We start from the raw sequence: 25,376 nt of genomic DNA, 5'->3' as shown, positions 1-25,376 counted from the left end.
TCTAATAGAGTTCAATTTTTAAAAGCATAGGCTCTAAATTTAATGACTTGAGTTCACATTTCCACTTTGCCACTGTGAAACTTTGGGCAAGTAATTCCTCTCTTTAAAATCAGTTCCAGGCCAGGCTCAGTGGCTTACGCCTGTAAACTCAATACTTTGGGAGGCCAAGGTGGGTGGATCACTTCAGCCTGGGAGTTCGTGACCACCTTGGGCAACATAGCGAAACCCCATCTCTACAAAAAAATAGAAAAATTAGCTGGGCGTGGTGGCATGTGCCTGTAGTCCCAGCTACTCGGGAGGCTGAGATGGGAAGATCACTTGAGCCTGGGAGGCAGAGGTTGGGGTGAGGCAAAATCACATCATTGCACTCCAGCCTGGGAAACAGAGTGAGACCCCCATCTCAAAAAAGCTAATTAAACTCAGTTCCTCATTTGTAAAATGAGGATGAAAGTAATTCTTTTACAGATTTAGGAGATAATTTAGAGTCCTTAATACAACACCTGGACCAAATACATGTTTGTTGAATGAATGGGTAAATGCCATTCTTTGTTGTGTACAAACTTGCAACTTTTTTTAAAAACTTTGATTTGGTATTAATGTCAACTTGGGATTATCCCCAGGTGAGGAGATAGTTACTTCCTGAACATGGCTATAATTTATTAAATACTGTTTGATAGTGACTACTTGATAAGAATGATACAAGGCGTTCTTTGTATACTATCCTATTTGTATTCGTACAGATTTGGATTCTATTCAAGGTTATTGGCTATAATGGGCAGGGAGGAGGACCTAGCAGGACTTTAGGTCTATGTGACTATTACGTTCTTAAATTTTTTTTTTTTTTTTTTTTTTTTACTATTCAGTCCCTGAAAAACAGCTGAATGATATTGAAGATTGTGACCTCAATGTGGTGAGATTATGTTTTCAAGTTTTCCTCCCTGATGAACATGGTAATTTGACGACTGCTCTTCCTCCTGTTGTCTCGAACCCAATTTATGATAACCGTAAGTACTTCATTTTCTTACATTTGTAGTCTTGTTTTTTTGTAATGGTTTAAGTCTTAAAAGTATTTTGGTAATTAGAAAAACAATATATTCATGATAGGAAAACTTCCAGGCATTACAGAAATATATAACAGAAAGGAAATCTTCTCTAATCTCATCCTCCAGGGATAATCACTATCCTTAGGTGCATATTTTACCAGTTTTTTCTTCCTATATATACATAAATACATTGTCGTCATCATTTTTGACACAGTACAATTGTGGCAACTTAAAATCATAAGTGATGATTGTTTAAAAACTTTCTTCTTACCATATATCTTGAACATTTTCCTTTCAATCACCTTATTCTTTTCAGTAGCAGCATATTTTATTATGTAGTTATATCATAATTTTATTAATTACCTTCTTATAAGACATTTGGTTTGTTTCTTTTCTCATTTTTTCTTTTTGGCCTAGCAAACTGTACTGCAATACATATTCTTGTATATGTTTTTTTTTAATTGGTTTTTTTTTGGAGACAGGGTCTCACTCTGTCACCCAAGCTGGAGTGCAGTGGTGTAATCATGCCTCACTGCATGGCAAATGCTGGATCAAAGGATATGGATATATCTCATTTTAAAAGATTATGAAACTTTCCCCCAAAATACTGTGTGTGTGTGTGTGTGTGTGTGTGTGTGTGTGTGTACATAGACTTACATATATGTCCACCAATGGTGTATGGCCATACCTGTTTTATGTGTAGAAGGATAGAGAGATGTAGGGCTATAAAGGTAGATCAGAGTATCCTTATCATGTAGAGCTTTAAATGCCAGGAATAATTATAATAATCTTATGGCCACATAATAGGAAGCATGAAAGCTGTATTGCCATAGGGAGATGTATTGCCGTAGGGAAAATTGTATTGCCATAGAGATATGGTCATGATTTATGAAGATTAATCTGGTGACAGTGCATAGGATTGACTGGCAGAATCAGAATTTAGAAGCAGGGAGATGTAATTAAAGAATATGTCATTACCTAGAAATGAAGCCACAAAGTCTGAAGTAAAGCAGTTAGAAAGGAAGTGGACAGATACATAGATGATTAATGTATTTAGTGTTCTTTATACACTAAAACTTTTATTCTGTATATGGTTTTCCTCAAATTCTCCCCTGCAAAAAGAAATAAAATATTACTAAGGTAGCAACTCGTTTTTTTGAAAATCCTTTTTATTTAGGTGCGCCAAATACTGCAGAATTAAGGATTTGTCGTGTAAACAAGAATTGTGGAAGTGTCAGAGGAGGAGATGAAATATTTCTACTTTGCGACAAAGTTCAGAAAGGTATTTATTTATTTCATTGAATTTAGAATAAATTTTAGATTAATAGATGCAGTTACTTTGTTTTCCCATTATTATTTTTTTGGTTTCTTATTCACTAGATGACATAGAAGTTCGTTTTGTGTTGAACGATTGGGAAGCAAAAGGCATCTTTTCACAAGCTGATGTACACCGTCAAGTAGCCATTGTTTTCAAAACTCCGCCATATTGCAAAGCTATCACAGAACCCGTAACAGTAAAAATGCAGTTGCGGAGACCTTCTGACCAGGAAGTTAGTGAATCTATGGATTTTAGATATCTGCCAGATGAAAAAGGTATGACATTTTGCTGGTGATAATTTATATATTTCTTAAAGTGGTCCTGCTAATAACATCTTGTAAGATTCATTTGAGTACAGTTATGTATATTCACAATTTATGTTTCTTTTCCTGGAAGCTTTCTGTTGGGTTTTTTCTTTATGCTCTTTGCATTTCTTTGTTTTTTTGGTTTTGTTTTGTTTTTTTGTTTTTCGTTTTTCTTTGAGACAGAGTCTCACTGTCACCCAGGCTAGAGTGCAGTGGCACAATCTTAGCTCACTGCAACCCCCACCTCCCGGGTTCAAGCGATTCTCCTGCCTCAGCCTCCCGAGTAGCTGGGACTATACAGGCACGTGCCACCACGCCAGGCTACTTTTGTAGTTTTAGTAGAGCCAGGGTTTCACCATGTTGGCTAGACTTGTCTCTGCATCTCTTTCTTCAGAAAGAGGTTTGATTAGGATGGAATAATTTCAAAGTATCTAAACTGCTTACTAAAATTTCTGTTTTATTTTTGAAGGTCTATTTTAGTCCTTGTGCACTTACCACTCAGAGAATAGTCTCTATATTGGTTTCTTATCAAACCTTATTGCACTAGTTGACATTACTGACTTGTGTGATAAGAAAACAAGATGAATATTTTGAACAGTTTGTTTTGGGTTTTTTTGAGACAGGGTCTCACTCTGTCACTCAAGCTGGAGTACAGTGGCATGATCATGGTTTACCAGAACTTCAACCTCCTGTGCTCAGGTGATCATCCCACCTCAGCCTCCTGAGTACCTGGGACTACAGGTGCACACCACCACACCTGGCTAATTTTGGTGGGATTTTTTTGTTTTTTTGTTTTGAGATGGAGTCTCACTCTGTCTTGCCCAGGCTGGAGTACAGTGACGTAATCCCGGCTCACTGCAGCCTCTGCCTCTTGGGTTCAAGCAGTTCTCCTGTCTCAGCCTCCTGATTAGCTGGGACTACTGGCATGTGCCACCACACCCAACTAATTTTGTATTATTTTTAGTAGAGATGGGGTTTCACCATGTTGGCCAAGCTGGTCTCAAGCTCCTGAACTCAGGTGATCCACCTGCCTCAGCCTCCCAAAGTGCTGGGATTGCAGGCATGAGCCACTGCACCCCGCCAGTTTTTCTGTTTTTTATGGAGACAGGGTTTTGCCATGTTGCTCAGGTTGGCCTCAAACTCCTGGGCTCAAGTGATCCACCTGCCTCAGCCTCCCAAAGTGCTGGGATTACTTTAAACAATTTTTTACTAAGAGAAAAATATCCTTTTCTACTGATACTACTGATTTGGGACGTATTCTATAATACTTATTTAATCTGAATTACATATGTATTTATTGAAAACATTTTCTATATGTGAATAAAATATTTGTTTATTAAAGGAGAGGAAACAATCCTATAATTTTTTGTCTGCTTTCCTGGTTTCTTTCTAATCAGATACTTATGGCAATAAAGCAAAGAAACAAAAGACAACTCTGCTTTTCCAGAAACTGTGCCAGGATCACGGTAAGAATATTTTGGATCGATTCATATTTAAATAGGTTTTGTTTTATTTACTGTATTCAGTTTTTCAAATTTTATTATTTTTGTTTTGTTTTGTTTTTGTTTGTTTTTTGAGACAGCGTCTCTGTCTGTCACCCAGGCTGGAGTGCGGTGGGGCAGTCTCAACTCACTGCAACCTCTCCCCTTGCAGGTTCAACAATTCTGCCTCAGCCTTCCGGGTAACTGAGATTACAGGTGTGTGCCACCACACCCGGCTAATTTTTGTATTTTTAGTAGAAACGGGGTTTTGCCTTGTTGACCAGGATGGTCTTGAACTCCTGACCTCAGGTGATCCACCCACCTCGGCCTCCCAAAGTGCAGGTGGGAGCCACCACTCCCTGCCAGTTTTTCAGATTTTAACTGATAATGTTATTTTTCAGATGCCATTTAATAATGGAAAAACTTTATCCTAACAGTTAATTTTCCTGAGAGACCAAGACCTGGTCTCCTCGGTTCAATTGGAGAAGGAAGATACTTCAAAAAAGGTATTTTATTTCCTATAGCATATTTCTTGTGATCAGAAAGACCAGTGCTGTGCACAATATATTGGAATTCTGTTTTTAGGAATGAATAACTGCTTCTTTGAAAATTTTCTCTCCAAATTTTTCATGCTTTCAGTATAGAATAAATTAAGCATGACTTCTGAAGGTTGTGTTAGAAACCAATCGTGTTTTTGGAATTTATTGTTCAAGAAATTACATGTCATTCATATGGTAGTGATTTTATTAGTTACATTGCGTCATGGAAAAAAATGTTATTGATTTGGTTAGTTACCTATTTTTATAAATAAAATTTTACTGGAACATGGCTATGAATATTTGATTAAATATTATCTCTAAACTGCTTTTTTTTTTATAACACTATGGTAACAGGGTTGAATAGTTCGAACAGAGGCTGTATATAGCTCACAAAGCCTAAAATATTTACAATCTGACTTTTTACAGAAAAAAAAAATTACCAATTCCTAGTTTAGATAATTCAACCAAGGGCTAATTAGAAGTCTTTTTCCCCCATGTACATTCTTAAATCAGTGCTTTTTCCTGGTTTAGTTCATAAAGCATTTGTATAATATGTAAATAAATACAGAATTAATTTTTTCTGTAATTTTTTCTGACTGTGAATTTTATAGTCTCTTAGGGTTCTGTCGTAATATATCTTAAAAGTTGTATGTATTTTCTTATCCCTAATGAGTGTTTTCTCCATCCTTCCATTTTCTCCTAAGAGATGATTTTGGCTATTTGGAGTCCCATTAATTGTAATTCTAATATTTATCTTTTAGTTTTCAAAAATACCTTTATAGAGCCTCAGAAACTAGATTTTCATATTTAACTGGAGTGACATTACATATGCCAAAGTAACTTGCAAAAATCATTTTACCTGTATTTGTAAAATGGTATGTATGTTACAGAATTTCATTTTGGATTCGTGTAATAATTTTAGTGCTTTTAACACTTTTTTATTTGAAATGTTACATTGGTTTCCCTGACATTTTTCTTTATATATATTTGTGTGCTTATGCAATTTTAATTTAGAAATACTTTTTATAATTTTGTTCCTTTTAATTTTGTAAAACAAATTTTTCCTCCCACAGAACCAAACTTGTTTTCTCATGATGCAGTTGTGAGAGAAATGCCTACAGGGGTTTCAAGTCAAGCAGAATCCTACTATCCCTCACCTGGGCCCATCTCAAGTGGATTGTCACATCATGCCTCAATGACACCTCTTCCTTCTTCAAGCTGGTCATCAGTGGCCCACCCCACCCCACGCTCAGGCAATACAAACCCACTGAGTAGTTTTTCAACAGGGACACTTCCTTCTAATTCGCAAGGTATCCCACCATTCCTGAGAATACCTATTGGGAATGATTTAAATGCTTCTAACGCTTGCATTTATAACAATGCCGATGACATAGTTGGAATGGAAGCGTCATCCATGCCACCAGCAGACTTATATGGTATTTCTGATCACAACATGCTGTCTAATTGTTCTGTGAATATGATGGCAACCAGCAATGATAGCATGGAAGAGACGGATAATCCAAGACTTCTGAGCATGAATCTTGAAAACCCCTCATGTAATTCAGTGTTAGACCCAAGAGACTTGAGACAGCTCCATCAGATGTCCTCTTCCAGTATGTCGGCAGGTGCCAATTCCAATACTACTGTTTTTGTTTCACAATCAGATGCATTTGAGGGATCTGACTTCAGTTGTGCAGATAACAGCATGATAAATGAGTCGGGCCCATCAAACAGTACTAATCCAAACAGTCATAGTTTTGTTCAAGATAGTCAGTATTCAGGTATTGGCAGTATGCAAAATGAGCAATTGAGTGACTCTTTTCCATATGAATTTTTTCAAGTATAACTTGCAAGATTTAAATCCTTTTAAATCTTGATACCACCTGTATAGATGCAGCGTTTTGTATTTGTCTAACTGGGAATATAATACTGTATTTATACTGTATATATAATACTGACTGAGAAGAATAATACTGTATTTGAGAATATAAAAAACTTTTTTCAGGGAAGAAGCATACAACTTTGGACATAGTGAATACAAAATTGGAAGCTGTCATAAAAGGACAACTCAGAGGCCAGGTGCAGGACCTCACGCCTGTAATCCTAGCACTCTGGGAGGCCGAGGCGGGTGGATCACTTGAGACCAGGAATTCGAGACCAGCCTGGCCAACATGGTGAAACCCCGTCTCTACTAAAAATACAAAAATTAGCTGAGCATGGTGGTACGCACCTGTACTGTCAGCTACTTGGGAGCCTGAGGCACAATAATTGCTTGAACCCAGGAAGCGGAGGTTGCAGTGAGCTGAGATCACACCACCGCACTCTAGCGTGGGTGACAGAGTGAGACTCTGTCTCAAAAAAAAAAAAAATGCTTTTTTATATTTCTTTTTATAATGTTTTAATGTATTCTTAAATTTCAAGCAAATTTAAGATAAAACTTGTAATGGCTATGCCATTGAAAAACTTAATTTCTTATTTTTGAGGCCCATGGGCCAAGGTAACCCCTAAGGGGTTTTCTTAGGCTTCTTGGGGCTTCTTAGATTTGTATGTGTATCAAAATATCTTTAAAATGTTAAGTTGGGCAGAAGGCAGTTGAGGTGAGCTTTCAAGGTATGGGAGGTTTTCTACATTTTATACTATTTCAGTCTATGCCTTAAAAGTTGCTTATGATTTTAGCTTTACACTCATATTTTTTAAGGGGAAGAAGTTTCCTTGGACCACTCTCCTTTCTTAGATGTTCTAACTCCCCGTGATCTCATAAAACTGCCTATTTGACATCTCTATCTAGAAATCTAATTAAAGCTCACACTCAGCGTATCTGAAACTGAATTCTTGGTCTTCCCTCCCAAACTTGCTTCTCCTTCAGTCTTCCCCAACTCAGTAAATGGCAATGCCATACTTCTAGTTGCTCAGGCCAAAAACCCTGACGTCATCCTTGATTCTTCTTTTAGATCCCATATCCAATCCATTAGCAAATCTAGTAGACCCTACCTTCATAATATATCTAAAGCTGACCACTTCTTTTGATCTCTACTATTAACGCCCTATTCCAAGCCACCATCATCTCTTCCCTGGATTGAAGCTATCATCTACAAAAATTCTCCTTATATCCTTGCATCCCTACAGTCTGTTCCCCATAAAGTAGCCAGAATGATTATTTTTAAAACAAGTCAACTCCTACCATTCATCTGCTCAAAACCATCCACTCAGAGCAGTCAAAGTTCTTAAAAGTTGCAGGCCTAGACTCCCTGTCCTACTTCAGGTACTACCATGTCCCACCTCGTCATGCAGCTCCAGGCACCTTGGCCTCAGTGCTCCTCAAAGCATCAAGTATGCACATGCCTTGGACTCTTTGTATTCCCTCTGCCTTGAATGTTCTTCTCCCAGAAAAATGCATAGTTCACTCTTTTACATCCTTCAGGTGTCACTCCACTGTTACCTGAGCAGGTCTTCCTTGAATATATACATCAGCATTTGCTGTCCCCCCTGCTTTATGTATGTCCATAGCACTCACCATGATCTGACTTTACTAAGCATTTATTCATTTACTGTTTGTTTTCCCATACTGAAATATTAACTTTCTAAGGACAGAAATTTTTGTGCTTTATTGTTGAATCTCCAATTTGTAGAAAAATGGCTACCTTATATTAAACACTCAGAAAATATTTATTGAACATTAAAAGTAATACTAATAGAACTTTAGTTTTTGAAAGAAATAGTAACTTTAATTATAAGATGTATATGATTTTTGCAGTTTTACTTAGTGTGACATTGGGTTTATAAGAATCATGTACATTCAAGTCCAGGAATAATAATGGTCATCCAAATTGTTCAAAAGGAAAATAATCCCAGTGGCAAAATGATGGTAGAATTTGGGTAATCTTTTTTTTCCTTTTATGAAAGGAGATTTTATTGAAGGTAAAATATCTGTTCATTGAGAATCTCTAAATCCATGTTTTGACATTGTCAAGCTCACCATAACTTCCAGATTGAGTAACACTTATAACACATTTCCTTTTCAAAGTGCAAGATTTTTAAAAGAGACTTGTCACATATTCATTTGGCTGGTCTCAAATGGTGAGCTGAATGCTGGGTAATCTCTGCTGGCTCCTTCATCAGATTTAAAATTCTCAGTGTTTCCTAGTTGTTTCTGCATGCTTTATTTGAGTTGTTGTAGCTGTAACATGACACTTTATTTGCCCTTTCTATTTCCTAACTTTTGGTAATTCTGGCATTTAGAAACCTTTTACTTGTGCTTCAAAACATAGTTATATTTTAGGAGTTTTCATTTGATATGTAATTATTTATTTTGCCCTTTTATTTCTCAAAGACATTGTAAGGGTTAATTAGATCATTATATTTTATTACAGATTAAAGTTGGGCAGTAATCTTAATTGTGATGGAATTATCATTATGCTAAGTAATTAACTTATTCAAGACCTAGTTTGTTACTACAACTAGAACCTGCCCTAAATGTTGAATATCTTCCTAGCAAGAAGCAGTCTGTCATTTTACTTACACGATGTCTAACCAAACCATAACTTTACATGAATTAGTTGTTTTGGTCAAATTGAGGAATGTATGAATGCCATAAAAACAAAAATTCTCAGTTAAATGATACTGGGAAATAGGGAAGAGAGCAAGATAAGGCTTGGGGTCAGGATGGTTCAGGAAGGAAAAACAAAAAGAATTAAAGAACCTAAGTACCAGTAATATTCCTCAGAAATTATTATTTCAAAAAGAAATATTTCTGTATTATAAATTTTTCATGAGCAGCAGTTGTGAAATCTCACAAGAATCATAGACTTCAGTAAAAAAGGTAGAAATTTTTTTTTATTTTTTATTTAAAAATATAAATTAAAATAAATTTTTAAAATCATAAGCACATAAATAGAACTTACCAGGGAGAAAGAAAAACCTGAAGGCACAATTTCTTTTCTGTTCAAAATATGAACCCAGGATGGCTCTAGATGGTGATGGATAGGTGGTGAGGTGTTTTTTGTTTTTTTTTTTTAACACAGAATCTCATAGTTTTAGATTAATTAGCACCAATCAGTTTAAACACTGACTGTTAGAATAGCTATATGGATTTTTTTTAAACTAAATAAGCTTTGGCTACTTAGTATAAGTAAGTATAAGCAGAATTAAGGTTCTGCTACACTGTGTTTAGAATATTCCCAATGGATTTTTCATTTTTCAGGTGCTATTTTTTGATCATAGACTTTAATTTAAAATGAATTTGGCAACATTTCTCCTCTATCTCTACATGTATTTATCCTTTCCCCTGCTCTTTTAACACCCTTTTAGTTTCTAAGGCACTTTTCTGAACTCTACTTGTGCACTGGATCCCTCCTCCTTTCTCTCCCAGGCTGTGTTTAAAATCCTTACATCACCAATTAGTGCTTCCTTTCTTTGTATAAACATGGTAAATGTCTTCATTAGCCTAAAAGGAAAGACCAAATAAAACCTTTCCTACCACCTGGATGCCTTTGCATCCTGACTTCTGAAATGCCTCCAGCCTCCGTTTTCTCCCTTCCCAGTTATTCCTTAGCCCAGTGATCTCTATCTTTAGCTCCTACAATTTTCTTAGGATATTCTGGGAAAGATAAGCGGAGACTGCCCGTCTTGTCAAGTCTAGTGTCTTTTTATCTGTCCTCACACTGCTTGACCTATTTATAACCTCCTATACTTCCCTGTTTGGATATTCGTCTGGGTTTTCTGTGGTAGACAAGATTCCTCCCTGAGATTTATTTCCCATGAGTCTCAACCTCTCCCCTCAGTTGGTGCTATTATTCCCCCTGGATGATCTTATCAGAGCCCACAGGTTCGGTTTTCTTTCATGCTACCTGAATGCCCTGGTAAACTGGCTCCCTCTCTTCTTTACCTTCCATAATGGCATTATCATTTACCACGCCACCCAAGAAGCTTACTAGGACCTCAAAGTATTGTATTCTTTTTCTCCGTCACACTCATACTTAATCATCAAGTCCTTTTGAGCTTGTCTCCTCTTGCATCTGTCCCTTCTTCATTCCTGCTGCTTTCTTAGTAAAGGCCTTCATTCTTTTTTCCCTAGTAATAATCTTTTCCATATGTTCCAGTTAAAATACCACGTTCTCCCTATACCTTATTACATAGTTAGCATTCCTTGAAAAAAGGCAATTCTTTCAGGCCTCCATACCTTTAACATGTTACCCACTCTGCTTCTGCTCTTCTGGAACTAGAACACTCATCCTTGAAGACTGGGCTTCTCTGTGAAGGTTGGTCCTGCCTCCTCAGTTGAGGTGAAGCTTTGTACATGCCTGTATTATGGACATCCTTTTATTTAAGTGTTTGTCTCATTCGTCATTGGGACTCCAGCACCCAGCATAGTCCCTAGTATACTAGTTGGTGCTGAATAAATAGTAGCTATTATTAGAGAAGGAAGGGTGGAATTGACATAGGAGCGATTATTGCAATGTATATGGAAATGATTTTTAAAGGGAATGGTAATGATTTTCTGGCAGGAAAAGCAGCAATGACAAGATTACTTAAGTCTTGTGAAATACACTTCTCTTCCTTGACCTGCTGCTTCCCTTTTTTACCACACACACGCACACATACCACAGCCCTTTGAGACTGAAAGCAGCTCTATTGAGAATAGTAGTGTCAACTGTATTATGTAGAAATTCTAAAGTTTTTAGGATTATTTCATAGCCCTGACCTTGCTACTTCTCTCCACTTTATGTGGCAGGTTTAATCTCAAGTCTCCCTCGTATACTTCTCAGCCTCAGCACCTAACCCTTACACAGACACTCCAGTATTGATGCAACCAATCTTGTATAACATTTTTTGAATGTCTAATGTACAAAGCCCCATGTTGGAAATTATACAGAGGTGAATAAGACAAAAACTCTTGCTCTCAAAGATGCCAGTCTTTTTCTTTGCAAGGATAACACATGTAGAGTAAAATGCATAAAGGAGACTAATTTTAAATGTACAGCTTAATTAATTTTTATGTATGTTAACACCCATGTCACCACCATGTTTAGGACATTTCCAACCACCCCCGAAATTTCCTTCATGCCCCTTCCCAATCTGTACCTACACCTCTAAATCTATTTTCAATCTTAATGGCCTTTTAAATAACTGGGCCTCTCACAACCATAGTGAACAGAAACAGCTGGGTTATCAATGTATAACCTAATACTTCAGGAAAACTTGTGATAGTTTCCATGTTAAGAGAGACATGGAGCTGGACATTGGGCATGGTGGATGGATCACGCCTGTAATCCCAGCACTTTGGGAGGCCGAGGTGAGGGGATTGCTTGAGCCCAGGAGTTCAAGACCAGCCTGGGTAATATAAGGAAAACCTGTCTTTGCAAAAAAAAAAAAAAAATTAGCCTGGCATGGTGACATGTGCCTGTGGTCCCAGCTATTAGGGAGGCTGAGGTGGGAGAATCCCTTGAGCCCAGGAGGTTGAGTCTGTAGTGAGCAGCGATTACGCCACTGCACTCCAGCCTGGGCAAGACCCTGTCTCAAAAAAAAAAAAACTTGGAATTGGTGATCCAGGCTGCCTAATGGCATCAAATAATTTGTTATATCTTTAATTGATTTCTTGAAGGATCACCACATGCTATTAAGTAGCATGGAGAAATGGAAAGAATAGGGACTTTTTAGTCAGGTAATACCCAGCCTGCTACCTAACAGGTTGTATTGTACTAAATAAAATGGTACATAGGATACACTGTAAATTATGTAGTGCGAATCAAATATTGGGTTTTTTTTTATTATACTTTAAGTTCTAGGATACATGTGCACAACATGCAGGTTTGTTACATATGTATACATGTGCCATGTTGGTGTGCTGCACCCATTAACTTGTCATTTACATTAGGTATATCTCCTAATGCTATCCCTCCCCCTTCCCTGCTCCCCACAATAGGCCCCGGTGTGTGATGTTCCCCTTCCTGTGTCCAAGTGATTTCATTGTTCAATTCCCTAATTCTATGAGTGAGAACATGCAGCGTTTGGTTTTCTGTTCTTGCGATAGTTTGCTGAGAATGATGGTTTCCAGCTGCATCCATGTCCCTACAAAGGACACGAACTCATCCTTTTTTATGGCTGCATAGTATTCCATGGTGTATATGCAAATATTGTTAATAAACCAATATCTGTGTATAACCTATGGCCCTGGTTAATCTTTAATTCAGATACTCCTTCTAGTTATCTCATACACAACAGAGTGAGAAAGATCATTATGGATTAGGTTCTTTAGTAAGAAACCTAAGATGGACTTCTCATTAGAATGACTAGTTATTGCCCAGATTTGGAGAGCCTTCTTTTGGCCTTATTTTTCCAGAAACATTTCCTATTGATTAGTGAAGGTAAGGCCAATTTTAATGACTTCAATTCTGAAATTTTGTGACTCTTAATTTATTTGTAAAAGTTGATTATGAATTGGGAGTGGTTTGACTTTTCCTAAAAATGAATCTCATAGCTCATGAACTTGCCACTGAAATGTTTCTCATCTGTTTTGTTTTCAAATGTTGACTATAAAAGGGGAAAAATTGTAATGCTTTTTATATCACATGTAATAGAAAATGTCATGCCATTTATCATTTGTTATAAGCCCAGAAATAGGTGACTAATCAGAGATAAATGTATGGGTTGTCTGTATCCAGTTTTATGCCTTTTTTGTCTGAGACATAGTCAAATTAATATTTTAACTAATACATCTTAGCAGTTAAGCACAAGGTTAACAGTGGGTAAGATTGAATCTCAAAAGTAATCATGTCTGTAATGTTTGTAATGCATGCAAAAAGCACAGAAAAAACCACTCATGCCCTATTAATAAACAAAATACAGATCAAAGTTTTAAAAAGTAATCACTCTATTTATTCTAAATGTCTATGGCTTTAGGAAAATACCACCTGCTAGTACTTATCTATTTAAAGATGTAGAATTTATCATCCTCTAATATTCTTATCAGTTGTTTCCACAACTTTAGTTTACTATTGGACTTTCAAAAATTTAAAGAATTACAAGTCAAATTCATTAGACACCTGTGTGTGAATAGTAATACACAGTAATTAGTACAGAATGTTGCTTCTTCAACAAATTGAGTTTTCAGGGAAATCAGCAAGTAAATGAAATATAAATTTTTGGTAAAAGTATCAAACATTCATCTTGCCCATTTTTCCTGTTAAACTTTATTATCTAATCAAAACATAGTTTTCCATAAGATGTAATAAAATATAGATAAGGTTGGAATATTTGAGGATCCATTTGTGGAATTGAGTTTAATGAGACTTCATTGGTGATACACTTGAGTTTTACTGGGTAATTAGCTGATAATGTTGGTCACTGTCTCACAATTCAAGTAGCTTTCAGATGACGTGGCAAGAAAAACACAAAACTTTTGGGTAACCAGCATTCTTAAATGCATGGTTTTGACCAGGTGAATCCTTTAGAAGTGGTTTCTGTTTTAAAAGTATGTACTTAAAATATCTTTGGCTGTGATGAATCTAGATCCCAGCAGAATACCAAAATCCTATTTTTTTGGCTGAGTATTTGTATATGCTTAATGACTGAAATGAATTTGGAGGCACTGATGAAAGCGATTTTTTAAAGTTCTCAGGTACTGTTCAGTTATTTAATGTTAAGTTTAGTATCAAGATGCAATTGTTTTTAAAATGCCAAAATGCCGTTTGTTATACAGAATATTTTATTACATTTGTAATATCTTTGTATAGAGTGATTTTTTTCTTGATAATAAATGGAAATATTCTAAAATACTTGCTGAAATTTTGTTGCTATTTAGCTTTTAAAATATCAATCAGATTTTCTTCATATTTATAGCATCTTCCTAATAGGAAAAGGTAGTTTTGGTTGCTTAGAAACATTAGACATTTTTTATGGAATGCTGTTGCTGAATATGGTTGCATATGTAACTGTCCTTTGAAATAATTTTGTAGAGTACTGAAGTGCCTTCTTTCAAGATTTTTTTCCTTTTTCCTTTTTTGGCTTAACCAACAAAAGTCTGTTTTCAGAGTCCTGGAGGCTAAAAGTCCAAGATCAGGGGTACTAGGATGGTTTATGCTTAGGCTCTCCTCCTGGCTTGCAGATGGCTGCCTTCCCACCATCCTCACATGGTAGAGAGAGAAGGATGGAGATCTAGGGTGTCTCTTCTCTTTTTTGAGACAGAGGCTCAAAAGGCTGGAGTGTCACCCAGGCTGGAGTGCAATGGCACGATCACAACTCACTGCAACTTATGCCTCCTGGGCTCAAGAGATCCTCCCACCTCAGCCTCCCAAGTAGCTGGGACTACAGGTGCATGACACCATGCCCGGCCAATTTTTGTATTTTTTGTAGAGACGGAGTTTCACCATGTTATCCAGGCTGGTTTCAAACTCAAGCTCAAGTGATCCACCCGCCTTGGCCTCCCAAAGTGCGGGATTACAAGCACGAGTCACCATAGCTGGCCTGGCCTCTTCTTAAATCCTTTTTTTTAATTGACAAAACTGTATATATTAACATTTATCTTGTATAGCATGATGTTTTGAAATATGTATACATTGTAGAATGGCTAAACTGAGCTAATGAACATGTATTACTTCACATAGTTATTTTGTAGTAAGAACACTTAAGATCTACTCTTAGCAACTTTCAAGAATATATGTTATTAACTATAGTCACCATGTCGTACAGTAGAACTCTTAAACTTATTCCTATAAAGCTGAAATTTTAAATCCTTTGACCGATATCTCCCCAATTCCGCAACCCCTATCCCAATCCCACCTCCCCAGTTCTAGTAACCACCATTCTACTCTCTACTTCTATGAGTTCCAACTATTTTAGATTCCACATATAGATGAGATCATGCAGTAGTTGTCTTTCTGTGCCTGACTTACTTCACTTAACAAAATGTTCTTCAGGTTCATCCACATTGTTTCAAATGACAGCATTTCCTTTCTTATGGGTGAATAATATTTCACTGTACATATACACCACATTTTCTTCATTTACCTACTGACTGATAGACGCATAGGTTGATGCCATATCATGGCTATTGTGAATAATGCTGCAGAGACCATGGGGGTCAGATACCTCTTCAACATACTGATTTTATTTCCTTGGGATACATATACCCAATAGTAGGATTGCTGGATTATATGGTAGTTCTATTTTAAATTTTGTTTTCTGTTTACATTCCCACCAACAGTATGCCAAAGGTTCTCTTTACTCCGTGTCCTTGCCAACACTTGTTATCTTTCATCGTTTTTGGTAATAGCCATTCTAATAGTTTTGAGGTGGTGTCTCACTGTGGTTTTAAATTTGCATTTTCCTGGTTAGTGATGTTGAGCATTTGTGTGTCTTATACCTGTTGGTCATTTGTATGTCTTTTGAGAAATGTCTATTCAGGTCCTTTGCCCATTTTTTAATCAGGCTCTTTGTTTTCTTGGTATTGAATTGTTGGAGTTCCTTGTATATTTTGGACATTAACCCCTCATTAGATGTATGGCTTATAAATATCCCATTCTGTAAGTTGTCTCTTCACTCTGTTCATAGTTTCCTTTGCAGTGCAGAAGCTTTTGTTTGCTATAGTCCCATTTGATTTGTCTTTTTTTTTTTTTTTTTTTTTTTTGGTTACCTGTGCTTTTAGGGTCATATTCAAATAATTGCCCAGACCAGTGTCATGGAGCTTTTTCTCTACGTTTTCTTCTAATAGTTTACAGTTTGGGGTCTTAGATTTAGGTCACTTTGAGTTGAGTTTTTAATATGGTGTAAGATAAGGGTCTAACTTCATTCTTCTGCATGTGGATATCCAGTTTTCCCAGCACAATTTATTAAAGAGACTGTCTTTTCCCATTATGTTTCTTCACACATTTGTAAAAAATCAGCTGGCTGTAAATATATGGATTTATTCCTGGGCTCTTCTTCCTATTCTTTTGGTTTAAGTGTCTGTTTTTATGCCAGTATAAAAATGTTTTGATTACTATGGCTTTGTAGTAATTTTGAAATCAGGTAGTGTGATATCTCTAGCTTTGTTCTTTTTGCTCAAGATTGGTTTGGCTATTCAGGGTGTTTGTTGGTTCCATATGAATTTTAGGATTGTTTTTTCTATTTCTGTGGAAAATGTCATTGGAATTTTGATAGGGATTACACTGAATCTTTAGATTATTTTGGTTAGTATGGACATTTTAGCAATATTAAGTCTTCCAATCAATGAACATGGGATATCTTTCCATTTATTTATGTCTCCAATTTCTTATATCACTGTTTTACAGTTTTCAGTGTAGAGATCTTTTACCTTCTTGGTTAAATTTATTCCTAAGTATTTTATTTTTTGTAACACTACTGATTATTGTATATTGATATGCGCACAACCTTACTGAATTTATTAGCTCTGACAGTCTTTTTGGTGGATTCTTTCAGCTTTTCTATATATAAGATCATCATCTGCAAACAGGGACAATCTCCTTCCTTTCCAATTTGGATGTCTTTTATTTCTTTCTCTTGCCCAATTGCTCTGGCTGGGACTTCAGTTCCAGTACTATGTTAAACAGAAATGAGAGTGGAAGTCCTTGTCTAGTTCCTGATCTTAGAGGAAAAGCTTTCAGTTTTTCACTGTTGAGTATGGTGTTAGCTATGGCTTTGTTACATAGGGCCTTTACTTTTGAGGTGTACTCCTTCTAATTTGTTGAGAGCTTTTATTGTGAAAGTATGTTAAATTTTGTCAAATGCTTTTTCTGCATCTATTGAGATGATCATATGGTTTTTGTCTTTCATTCTGTTCATGTGGTATATTATATTTATAGATTGGCGTATGTTGAACCATCTGTGAATCCCTGACATAAATATTACTTGGTCATGGTGATTAATCTTTTCAATGTGCTGTTGAATTGGTTTACTAGTATTTTGTTGAAAATTTTTGCATCTTGACCAGGCATTGTGGCTCACACTTGTAATCTCAGCACTTTTAGGTGGTCAAGGCCTGAGGCTGGCTTGACCCAGGAGTTCGAGACCAGCCTGGACAACATAATGGGACCCTGCCTAGACGAATAATTTTTTGTTTTTAATTAGTTGGGCATGATGGTGTGCACCTGAAGTCCCAGCTACTCAGGAGGCTGAGGTGGAAGGATCACCTGAGTCTGAAAGGTCAAGGCTGCAGTGAGCCATGATTGCACCACTGCACTCCATCCTGGGTAACAGAGGGAGACCCTGTCTCAGAAAAAAAAAGAATTTTTGCATCTGTGGTCATCAGAAATATTGACCTGTAGCTTTCTTTTTTCTTTTTTTCCATATTTGCCACAGTCTAATTGACAAGTTTTCTTTAATAGTGTCCTTTGTCTGGCTTTGGTGTCAGGGTAATGCTGGCCTTGTAAAATGAGTTTGGAAGCATTCCTTCCTCTTCAGTTTTTTGGAAGAGTTTGAGAAGGGCTGGTATTCTTCCTTTTTTGAGATGGGGGTCTTGCCCTGTTGCCCAGGCTGGAGTGCAGTGGCACTATCACGGCTCGCTGCAGCCTTCACCGCCTGGGCTGAATTAATTCTGCCACCTCAGCCTCCCGAGTAGTTTGGACCACCAACATGCATCACCACACCCAGCTAATCTTTTATTTTTTGTAGAGACAGATTATCCCTATGTTGCCCAGGCTGGTCTCAAACTCCTGTGCTTAAGCAATCCTACCACCTAAGCCTCCCAAAGTGCTGGGATAACAGATGTGAGCCACCGTGCCTGGCCGTAGTTCTTTAAATGTTCGATAGCGTTCAGCAGTGAAGCTGTCAGGTTCTGGGTCTTTTATTTGATGAGAGACTTTTTTTTTTTTTTTAAATTAATTAATTAATTTTTTATTATTATTATACTTTAAGTTCTAGGGTACATGTGCATAACGTGCAGGTTTGTTACATAGGTATACTTGTGCCATGTTGCTGTGCTGCACCCATCAACTCGTCAGCACCCATCAACTCGTCATTTACATCAGGTATAACTCCCAATGCAATCCCTCCCCCCTCCCCATGATAGGCCCCGGTGTGTGATGTTCCCCTTCCCAAGTCCAAGTGATCTCATTGTTCAGTTCCCACCTATGAGTGAGAACATGCGGTGTTTGGTTTTCTGTTCTTGTGATAGTTTGCTAAGAATGATGGTTTCCAGCTGCATCCATGTCCCTACAAAGGACACAAACTCATCCTTTTTTATGGCTGCATAGTATTCCATGGTGTATATGTGCCACATTTTCTTAATCCAGTCTGTCACTGATGGACATTTGGGTTGATTCCAAGTCTTTGCTATTGTGAATAGTGCCGCAGTAAACATACGTGTGCATGTGTCTTTATAGCAGCATGATTTATAATCCTTTAGCTGGAGGCATCACGCTACCTGACTTCAAACTATACTACAAGGCTACAGTAACCAAAACAGCATGGTACTGGTACCAAAACAGAGATATAGACCAATGGAACAGAACAGAGTCCTCAGAGGCCGGGCGCAGTGGCTCACGCCTGTAATCCCAGCACTTTGGGAGGCCGAGGCGGGCGGATCACAAGGTCAGGAGATCGAGACCACGGTGAAACCCCGTCTCTACTAAAAATACAAAAAATTAGCCGGGCGCGGTTGTGGGCGCCTGTAGTCCCAGCTACTCGGGAGGCTGAGGCAGGAGAATGGCGTGAACCCAGGAGGCGGAGCTTGCAGTGAGCCGAGATCGCGCCACTGCACTCCAGCCTGGGCGACAGAGCGAGACTCCGTCTCAAAAAAAAAAAAAAAAAAAAAAAAGAACAGAGTCCTCAGAAATAATACCACACATCTACAGCCATCTGATCTTTGACAAACCTGAGAGAAACAAGAAATGGGGAAAGGATTCCCTATTTAATAAATGGTGCTGGGAAAATTGGCTAGCCATAAGTAGAAAGCTAAAACTGGATCCTTTCCTTACTCCTTATACGAAAATTAATTCAAGATGGATTAGAGACTTAAATGTTAGACCTAATACCATAAAAACCCTAGAGGAAAACCTAGGTAGTACCATTCAGGACATAGGCATGGGCAAAGACTTCATGTCTAAAACACCAAAAGCAACAGCAGCAAAAGCCAAAATTGACAAATGGGATCTCATTAAACTAAAGAGCTTCTGCACAGCAAAAGAAACTACCATCAGAGTGAACAGGCAACCTACAGAATGGGAGAAAATTTTTGCAATCTACTCATCTGACAAAGGGCTAATATCTAGAATCTACAAAGAACTCAAACAAATTTACAAGAAAAAACCCCATCAACAAGTGGGCAAAGGATATGAACAGACATTTCTCAAAAGAAGACATTCATACAGCCAACAGACACATGAAAAAATGCTCATCATCACTGGCCATCAGAGAAATGCAAATCAAAACCACAATGAGATACCATCTCACACCAGTTAGAATGGCGATCATTAAAAAGTCAGGAAACAACAGGTGCTGGAGAGGATGTGGAGAAATAGGAACACTTTTACACTGTTGGTGGGATTGTAAACTAGTTCAACCATTACGGAAAACAGTATGGCGATTCCTCAAGGATCTAGAACTAGATGTACCATATGACCCAGCCATCACATTACTGGGTATATACCCAAAGGAGACTTTTTTTTTTTTGAGGCTGAGTCTCACTCTCTCACCAGGCTGGAGTACAGTGGTGCGATCTCGGCTCACTACAACCTCTGCCTTCCGGGTTCAAGTGATTCTCTTGCCTCAGCCTCCCAAGTAGCTGGGACTACAGGTGCGCGCCACAACACCCAGCTAATTTTTGTATTTTTAGTAGAGACGGGGTTTCAACATGTTGGCCAGGATGGTTTCGATCTCTTGACCTTGTGATCTACCCACCTCAGCCTCCCAATGTGCTGGGATTACTGATTCAATCTCCTTTTTTTTTAAGGCTTAAAATGTATTTTAACAAGTGATGCTGCATTGCTGCTCCATTTCTCAGAAAAACTTCAAATTTAAGGTATTAGCAACAAATCAAACATAGTACATCAATTAAATATGCACAGCATAACTACTAAGTAAGATAGGCAAGGCTAAGAGCTGCTCTCAGACCTTCAGCATCCAGCAACCCTGTTTCTAAGACTGTACTAGGCCTACCAAGGAAAGCTGTGAATAGCAACATCATAGACACAAAAGGGCCATTCCTGGGTTGTCCTCATCCAAGAAAAAGATTGAGGCAAGTTAACACAAGATTTTTAAAAAGATATACTGAAATGAATCTCTAAGAGAAAATGTCTTCCTTAGGACATGAAGGGGATAATATATGGGATATAAAAGAACTATACGTACATTGTTTGTGACCTCTGTGGACATTTGCCTGAATTCTCACCTGGGAGTGAATGGAGCAGTGGGGCGAAGGGCATTGGAGGAGGTTTGTTTTTTGTGGTGTATGTGTGGTGTCTCTGGGGTTGGTTAGTGTATGGATAAGAAAGCAAATGAAACAGGATGGAGAAAAAAGGAATCATCAAGATTAATGGGTCTCTAACTGGATTCATTTCACCGTGGTTCCCCCACGTCTTCAACAGTCGCATTTGAGACTTCAGTAATGCACCACAGAGAATTTTCAGTTAAACAGTATACCACACAGAACTGGTTTGTTAAATACCACTCCTCCCTTGCTCTCTTCCTCCAAAATACTCCCTAGAGTAGTGTAGGTAGCGTAGACCTAACTATCGGGAGGAATCTCACTTTTCTAGGGTAGAATTCTGGCTAGTCCAAATAGGGTCCTCTTAAAGGTTTTCAGGAACTAGACACTGTAACTTTATCAGTATCAGCAACGTGTGTTTGGAGGAAATTCAGCTTCAGGAGTTGCACAGTTCAATGCAGGAGGAGTTCCACCAATTGCCCCAATTCCTTCCATTGCAGCAGCTTGGCCAAAGCATTCCATCGTTGGTGAGGTCAATTAGCATCATAGGTTCAGGTTCTGGAAGAGCTGGGGTAACAGCTGGCACAAAAGCAGGGGGCATGGTGCCTCTGTTATGCCCGTAGCACCTCCCGCAGCCATCTGGCACAGCTGTCTCTCCTGCTCTCTCCTATCAGAGAAGGTTCCGGTGAATCTTTCCTACCATTACCAGTGCATCACTTCCTTCTAGTGCCTGCACTCCTCTCGCATGGGCTCCAGTTGCCATCGTTTTTGCATCTCTTGGTTGTTCAGCTCTTCCATCCTCCACAGCTCTTCTTGGCACCTCATCAAATCCTGCCTCATTAGCATGACCTGGCATTGATGAAGGCAAGCAACCCCCATCTCCATCTCCAGCTTCTCATGAGCCTCCTTGATATTGTGATCCACTTCGTCCTGCTGCTGCTTCTCCATCTCAATGAGCACCCTCCAGTGCATGCCATACTCATATTCAAAAGCCATGCTGTGCATACTGGGGTGGCTGTTCTCACTCCTTGTGAAATTGCTGATTTTTTACAACCAGCTTCTCTGGAAGTCCTTCTTTGTCACCTAATTAGCCTATGGGCTACCCAGTAACAGGATGAGGAAATGTGGTTAGCAGGAAGCAGCCTGCACTTTCTGAGCAACTGGCTGCCCTGAGAACTCAACAGTGCCTTTCCCTGAGGGCCTTCCTTGATTATCCACAGTGACTACAGCCCCCTCCACCTGGCCAAATAAAGAAAAGCCTTCTTCCAAAAGTTTGTTAGAAGGTTTCGGACTGTAAGGGATGCACTGTGGCAGGCAGAGTGCACACAGCTGCATATTGTCCAGACCCACTTTGGCAATCTCTACTAGGGTTTGTGCTTCCAAGTGCATAAAGTCAAAGCCTTTATCCTTATGAAGACCTCACCTGCCTTCCCATGTTTCTTTTTTGTTGTTATTGTTTTTAATTTTTTAATTTTTCCTTTTTGTTTATTTAAATCCTCTTTCTGTGAAATTGCCTTCCCGTATTTCTCACATTTCCTCATTTCCTCCTCAGTGATGTGAACACTTCCCACAAAGAAATAGCTTTGTTTGGTGAAGGGCTTCTTTCCTGGTTTCCTAAAATGCTTCGGGTCAATAGTCAAGCCTTCATTTTGGCTGCTGGCCTTTTTCCCATTTGCAGGTATTGGCAGCAGCGATGGCTGCTGCTGTTGCTGGGGATGCTAATAATGTTTCCCTAGAGCATGGTTTTGCTCCAAGTTAAAAGTTGTACTGCTTCCCTACCTACTGTCCTCTCCTCAGAGTAAAGGTGACCCTTATTTGCTATTGGTCTGTTTAGATTTTCTGTTTATGATTCATTCTTGGTAGGTTGTATGCGTCTGGAAATCTGTCCACTTCTAGGTGATCCAATTGTTGGCATATAATATATAATTGTTCCTAATAATCTCCTTTGATCCTTCGTATTTCTGTGGTATCAAACGATTTTTATTTTCTGCCTTCCTGACTTCCTTCCCACCTGTCTCCCTCCCTTCCTGAATAATTCAGGACAAAAGCCATTTGCTTGTTCTGTATCAAGTGCAAGAAGATGTTACCACAGGGGGCAGTGGTAGTGGCCTAGTGTAGGGCTGCAGTGTGGAGCCTGAGGAGAACGTCTGAGGGCAGCAGGGAGGGGACTGTGAATAATGAGGCAGCAATAGATTGGTTATTTTTGAGGAGGACTGAGTCAAATTTCTTTTTTCTTTCTTTTTTCTTTTTTTTTTAAGTGCGTGTCTGTGTGTGTGTGTGCCAAAAATTTATTTGTTCATTTCTTGCATTTGAAGTACTCTTCAATGACGTCCTTGGCCTGAGACTCCTTGCCATAGTTCTTAACTACTACACAACTTCAACCAACCACTTTACGGGGTTTCCCCTCTGTCAGTTTTACAGAGGCCTGCCCATTCTCCTAGTTTCTTGTCATCAACCTTAATTAGGTTGATTTGGTGTTCAGCACAAAGGGCCTCCACCAACTGGACATACATAGGCTCATCACAGTTGGATGCAAGCACACACAGCACCCAAAGATGGGCTTGGCACTTGTCTAAGCCTTTGGCAGCTTTGCAAATTTCACGTGCTAGGCCATCATGGATGACGGCAGTCTTCAGCACCTCCTGTAAAACAGTATTAATGTCCACTGCACCTCCAGCAGCACTGCCTTCCTCCGCCATGGCAGTGGGTTACAAGTGAAGCCAAATCTTGAATGCACCCGAGACTCCACCTCTATACAACTCGGTGGCGGCAGAGAAAAAGCAGGAGCCAGACTTCTTATAGTCAGAGAAGAGAATTACAAATTTGGAAAGGCTGAAAACTAGAATAAGGTTGGAATTGGAAGTACTGGTATAAACTCTTACAGCTTTCAGTATGTGTAGATACAGAGACGTATAGGGGTGTGTGTGTGTGTGTGTGTGTGCATGCACATGCATTCATGTTTGTTCCCTAGCTCTGTTCCATGAGAGGGCTTGGAAACAGCAATGGCACAAAACAATGAGCATGCCTACTGCCCAGATCTTGGTTTCTAAATACCATTTTCTGCTAAAAGAGATCAGATCTTAGAGAAAAAGCCCTTTGCAGGGTTAGTGCAGAGGAAATAAACTGGACAAATCAAAACTGTGTGACACCTGATAAGATGCAAGAAGAAGACAATCTCTCTTTTGTGGTTTTCTTGCCAAAAAGGTACAATCTAAATCTAATAAAAAGGAAACATCAGGCAAACCCAAATTGAGGAATGGTCTACAAAATAACTGACCTGAAATCTTAAAAAATGTTAAAGTAATTAAAGTCAAGAAAGACAAACTTGTAAGAGTGGTGGAGACTAAAGAGATGTAACAAAATGCAATGTGAGCACTTGACTATGAAGGACACTGATGGGACAACTGGCAACTTGAACAGGGTCTGTAGGTTAGATGGTAATATATCAGCGTTAATTTCCCGATGTTGATCACTGTGTTGTGGTTAAGTAAAAGAATGTCCTGGTTTGTAGAAATGACACACTGAAGCCTTTAAGATCATGGGGCATCACTGACTCCATGGCTCAGGGAAAAAGGTTCTTTGTACTTTTTTTGCAACTTTTCCTGTAAGTTTGGAATTATTTCAAAATTTAGAAATTCAAAATAGAATTATAAAAGTAATATTTTTCATAATAAACAAGGGTAGCCTTTGTTAAAAAATCAGAAAAGCTGATATCAAAGTTCATTCTCTTAAGTGGACTTAAAGAATAATTAGCTCCAAAAGAAAAGATGTGCCAAGTAAGATGTTTTTCTCTTAGAAAATGGAAATTTAACTTCTAAATTTACTTCACATAACTCACAAATGTAACCGGTTATCTTACTTGGAAATTTTTCGTTTTGCCAATTTTATATTCTCTTGACTTTTCCAGGTATCCAGAGTTGATGTTTTTCCTAAAATAAACCACAGACTATATTTGGGACAAAGAGATACTAAGAAGTACAAAGGGCTCTTTCTCTAAGTGTTATGAAAAAGACTTCGAATTTAAATAAAGCTTACAAAGAAATCATAAAACTAATTTTAAAATGCTTTTATGTAGGCAAAAGGGAAATTGTAGCACTCTCACTACTTAATATTCCCAGTTCTGCCTGAAACAAAGACAAACATTAATTTTTTACAATCTTTGTCTCAAAATTCTATGAACATTTGGAAGAAGTATTTAAAGCTAATGCTTACTCTTTGCTTGAAATTTTGTATAATCTCAGGAATCGAAATTTAAGGAATAGAAGTCTTCTCATTTCAGTTTGCTAAGCACGTTCTTCATTCTTACACATTACAGGTCCACTGAATTCAAAGC

The 25,376-nt window shown here is 38.2% G+C and overlaps 1 protein-coding gene and 2 pseudogenes across 5 annotated transcripts in view; 1 reads left to right on the top strand and 2 right to left on the bottom strand.

Annotated features, from left to right (window-relative positions):
• The window catches only part of REL (REL proto-oncogene, NF-kB subunit), a 49,893-nt gene extending 35,436 nt beyond the window's left edge, over positions 1 to 14,457 (top strand). For 2 of the 4 annotated variants that reach the window (XM_002799234.4, XM_077959532.1), the window contains 6 exons: positions 864 to 1,004; positions 2,221 to 2,325; positions 2,424 to 2,636; positions 4,064 to 4,132; positions 4,585 to 4,653; positions 5,760 to 14,457. In XM_002799234.4, coding sequence (XP_002799280.1) covers positions 864 to 1,004; positions 2,221 to 2,325; positions 2,424 to 2,636; positions 4,064 to 4,132; positions 4,585 to 4,653; positions 5,760 to 6,532 — 1,370 coding nt within the window. In that variant the 3' untranslated portion in view covers positions 6,533 to 14,457. The remainder of the gene's footprint in view (positions 1 to 863; positions 1,005 to 2,220; positions 2,326 to 2,423; positions 2,637 to 4,063; positions 4,133 to 4,584; positions 4,654 to 5,759) is intronic. The other 2 variants (XM_015112447.3, XM_077959533.1) reach the window with 1 other exon arrangement.
• A 6,852-nt stretch (positions 14,458 to 21,309) lies between these two features.
• Positions 21,310 to 22,584, bottom strand: LOC106992961 (non-POU domain-containing octamer-binding protein pseudogene; annotated as a pseudogene).
• On the bottom strand, positions 22,486 to 23,872 carry LOC717846 (small ribosomal subunit protein eS12 pseudogene; annotated as a pseudogene). Its single transcript, XR_001439116.3, has one exon. The product of XR_001439116.3 is annotated as a small ribosomal subunit protein eS12 pseudogene (transcript).
• Between the last annotated feature and the right edge of the window lie 1,504 nt (positions 23,873 to 25,376).

Source organism: Macaca mulatta, chromosome 13 (genome assembly GCF_049350105.2).
Source record: "Macaca mulatta isolate MMU2019108-1 chromosome 13, T2T-MMU8v2.0, whole genome shotgun sequence".
Taxonomy (NCBI): Eukaryota; Metazoa; Chordata; class Mammalia; order Primates; family Cercopithecidae; genus Macaca; species Macaca mulatta.
This window is presented reverse-complemented; position numbering and strand designations above follow the sequence as displayed.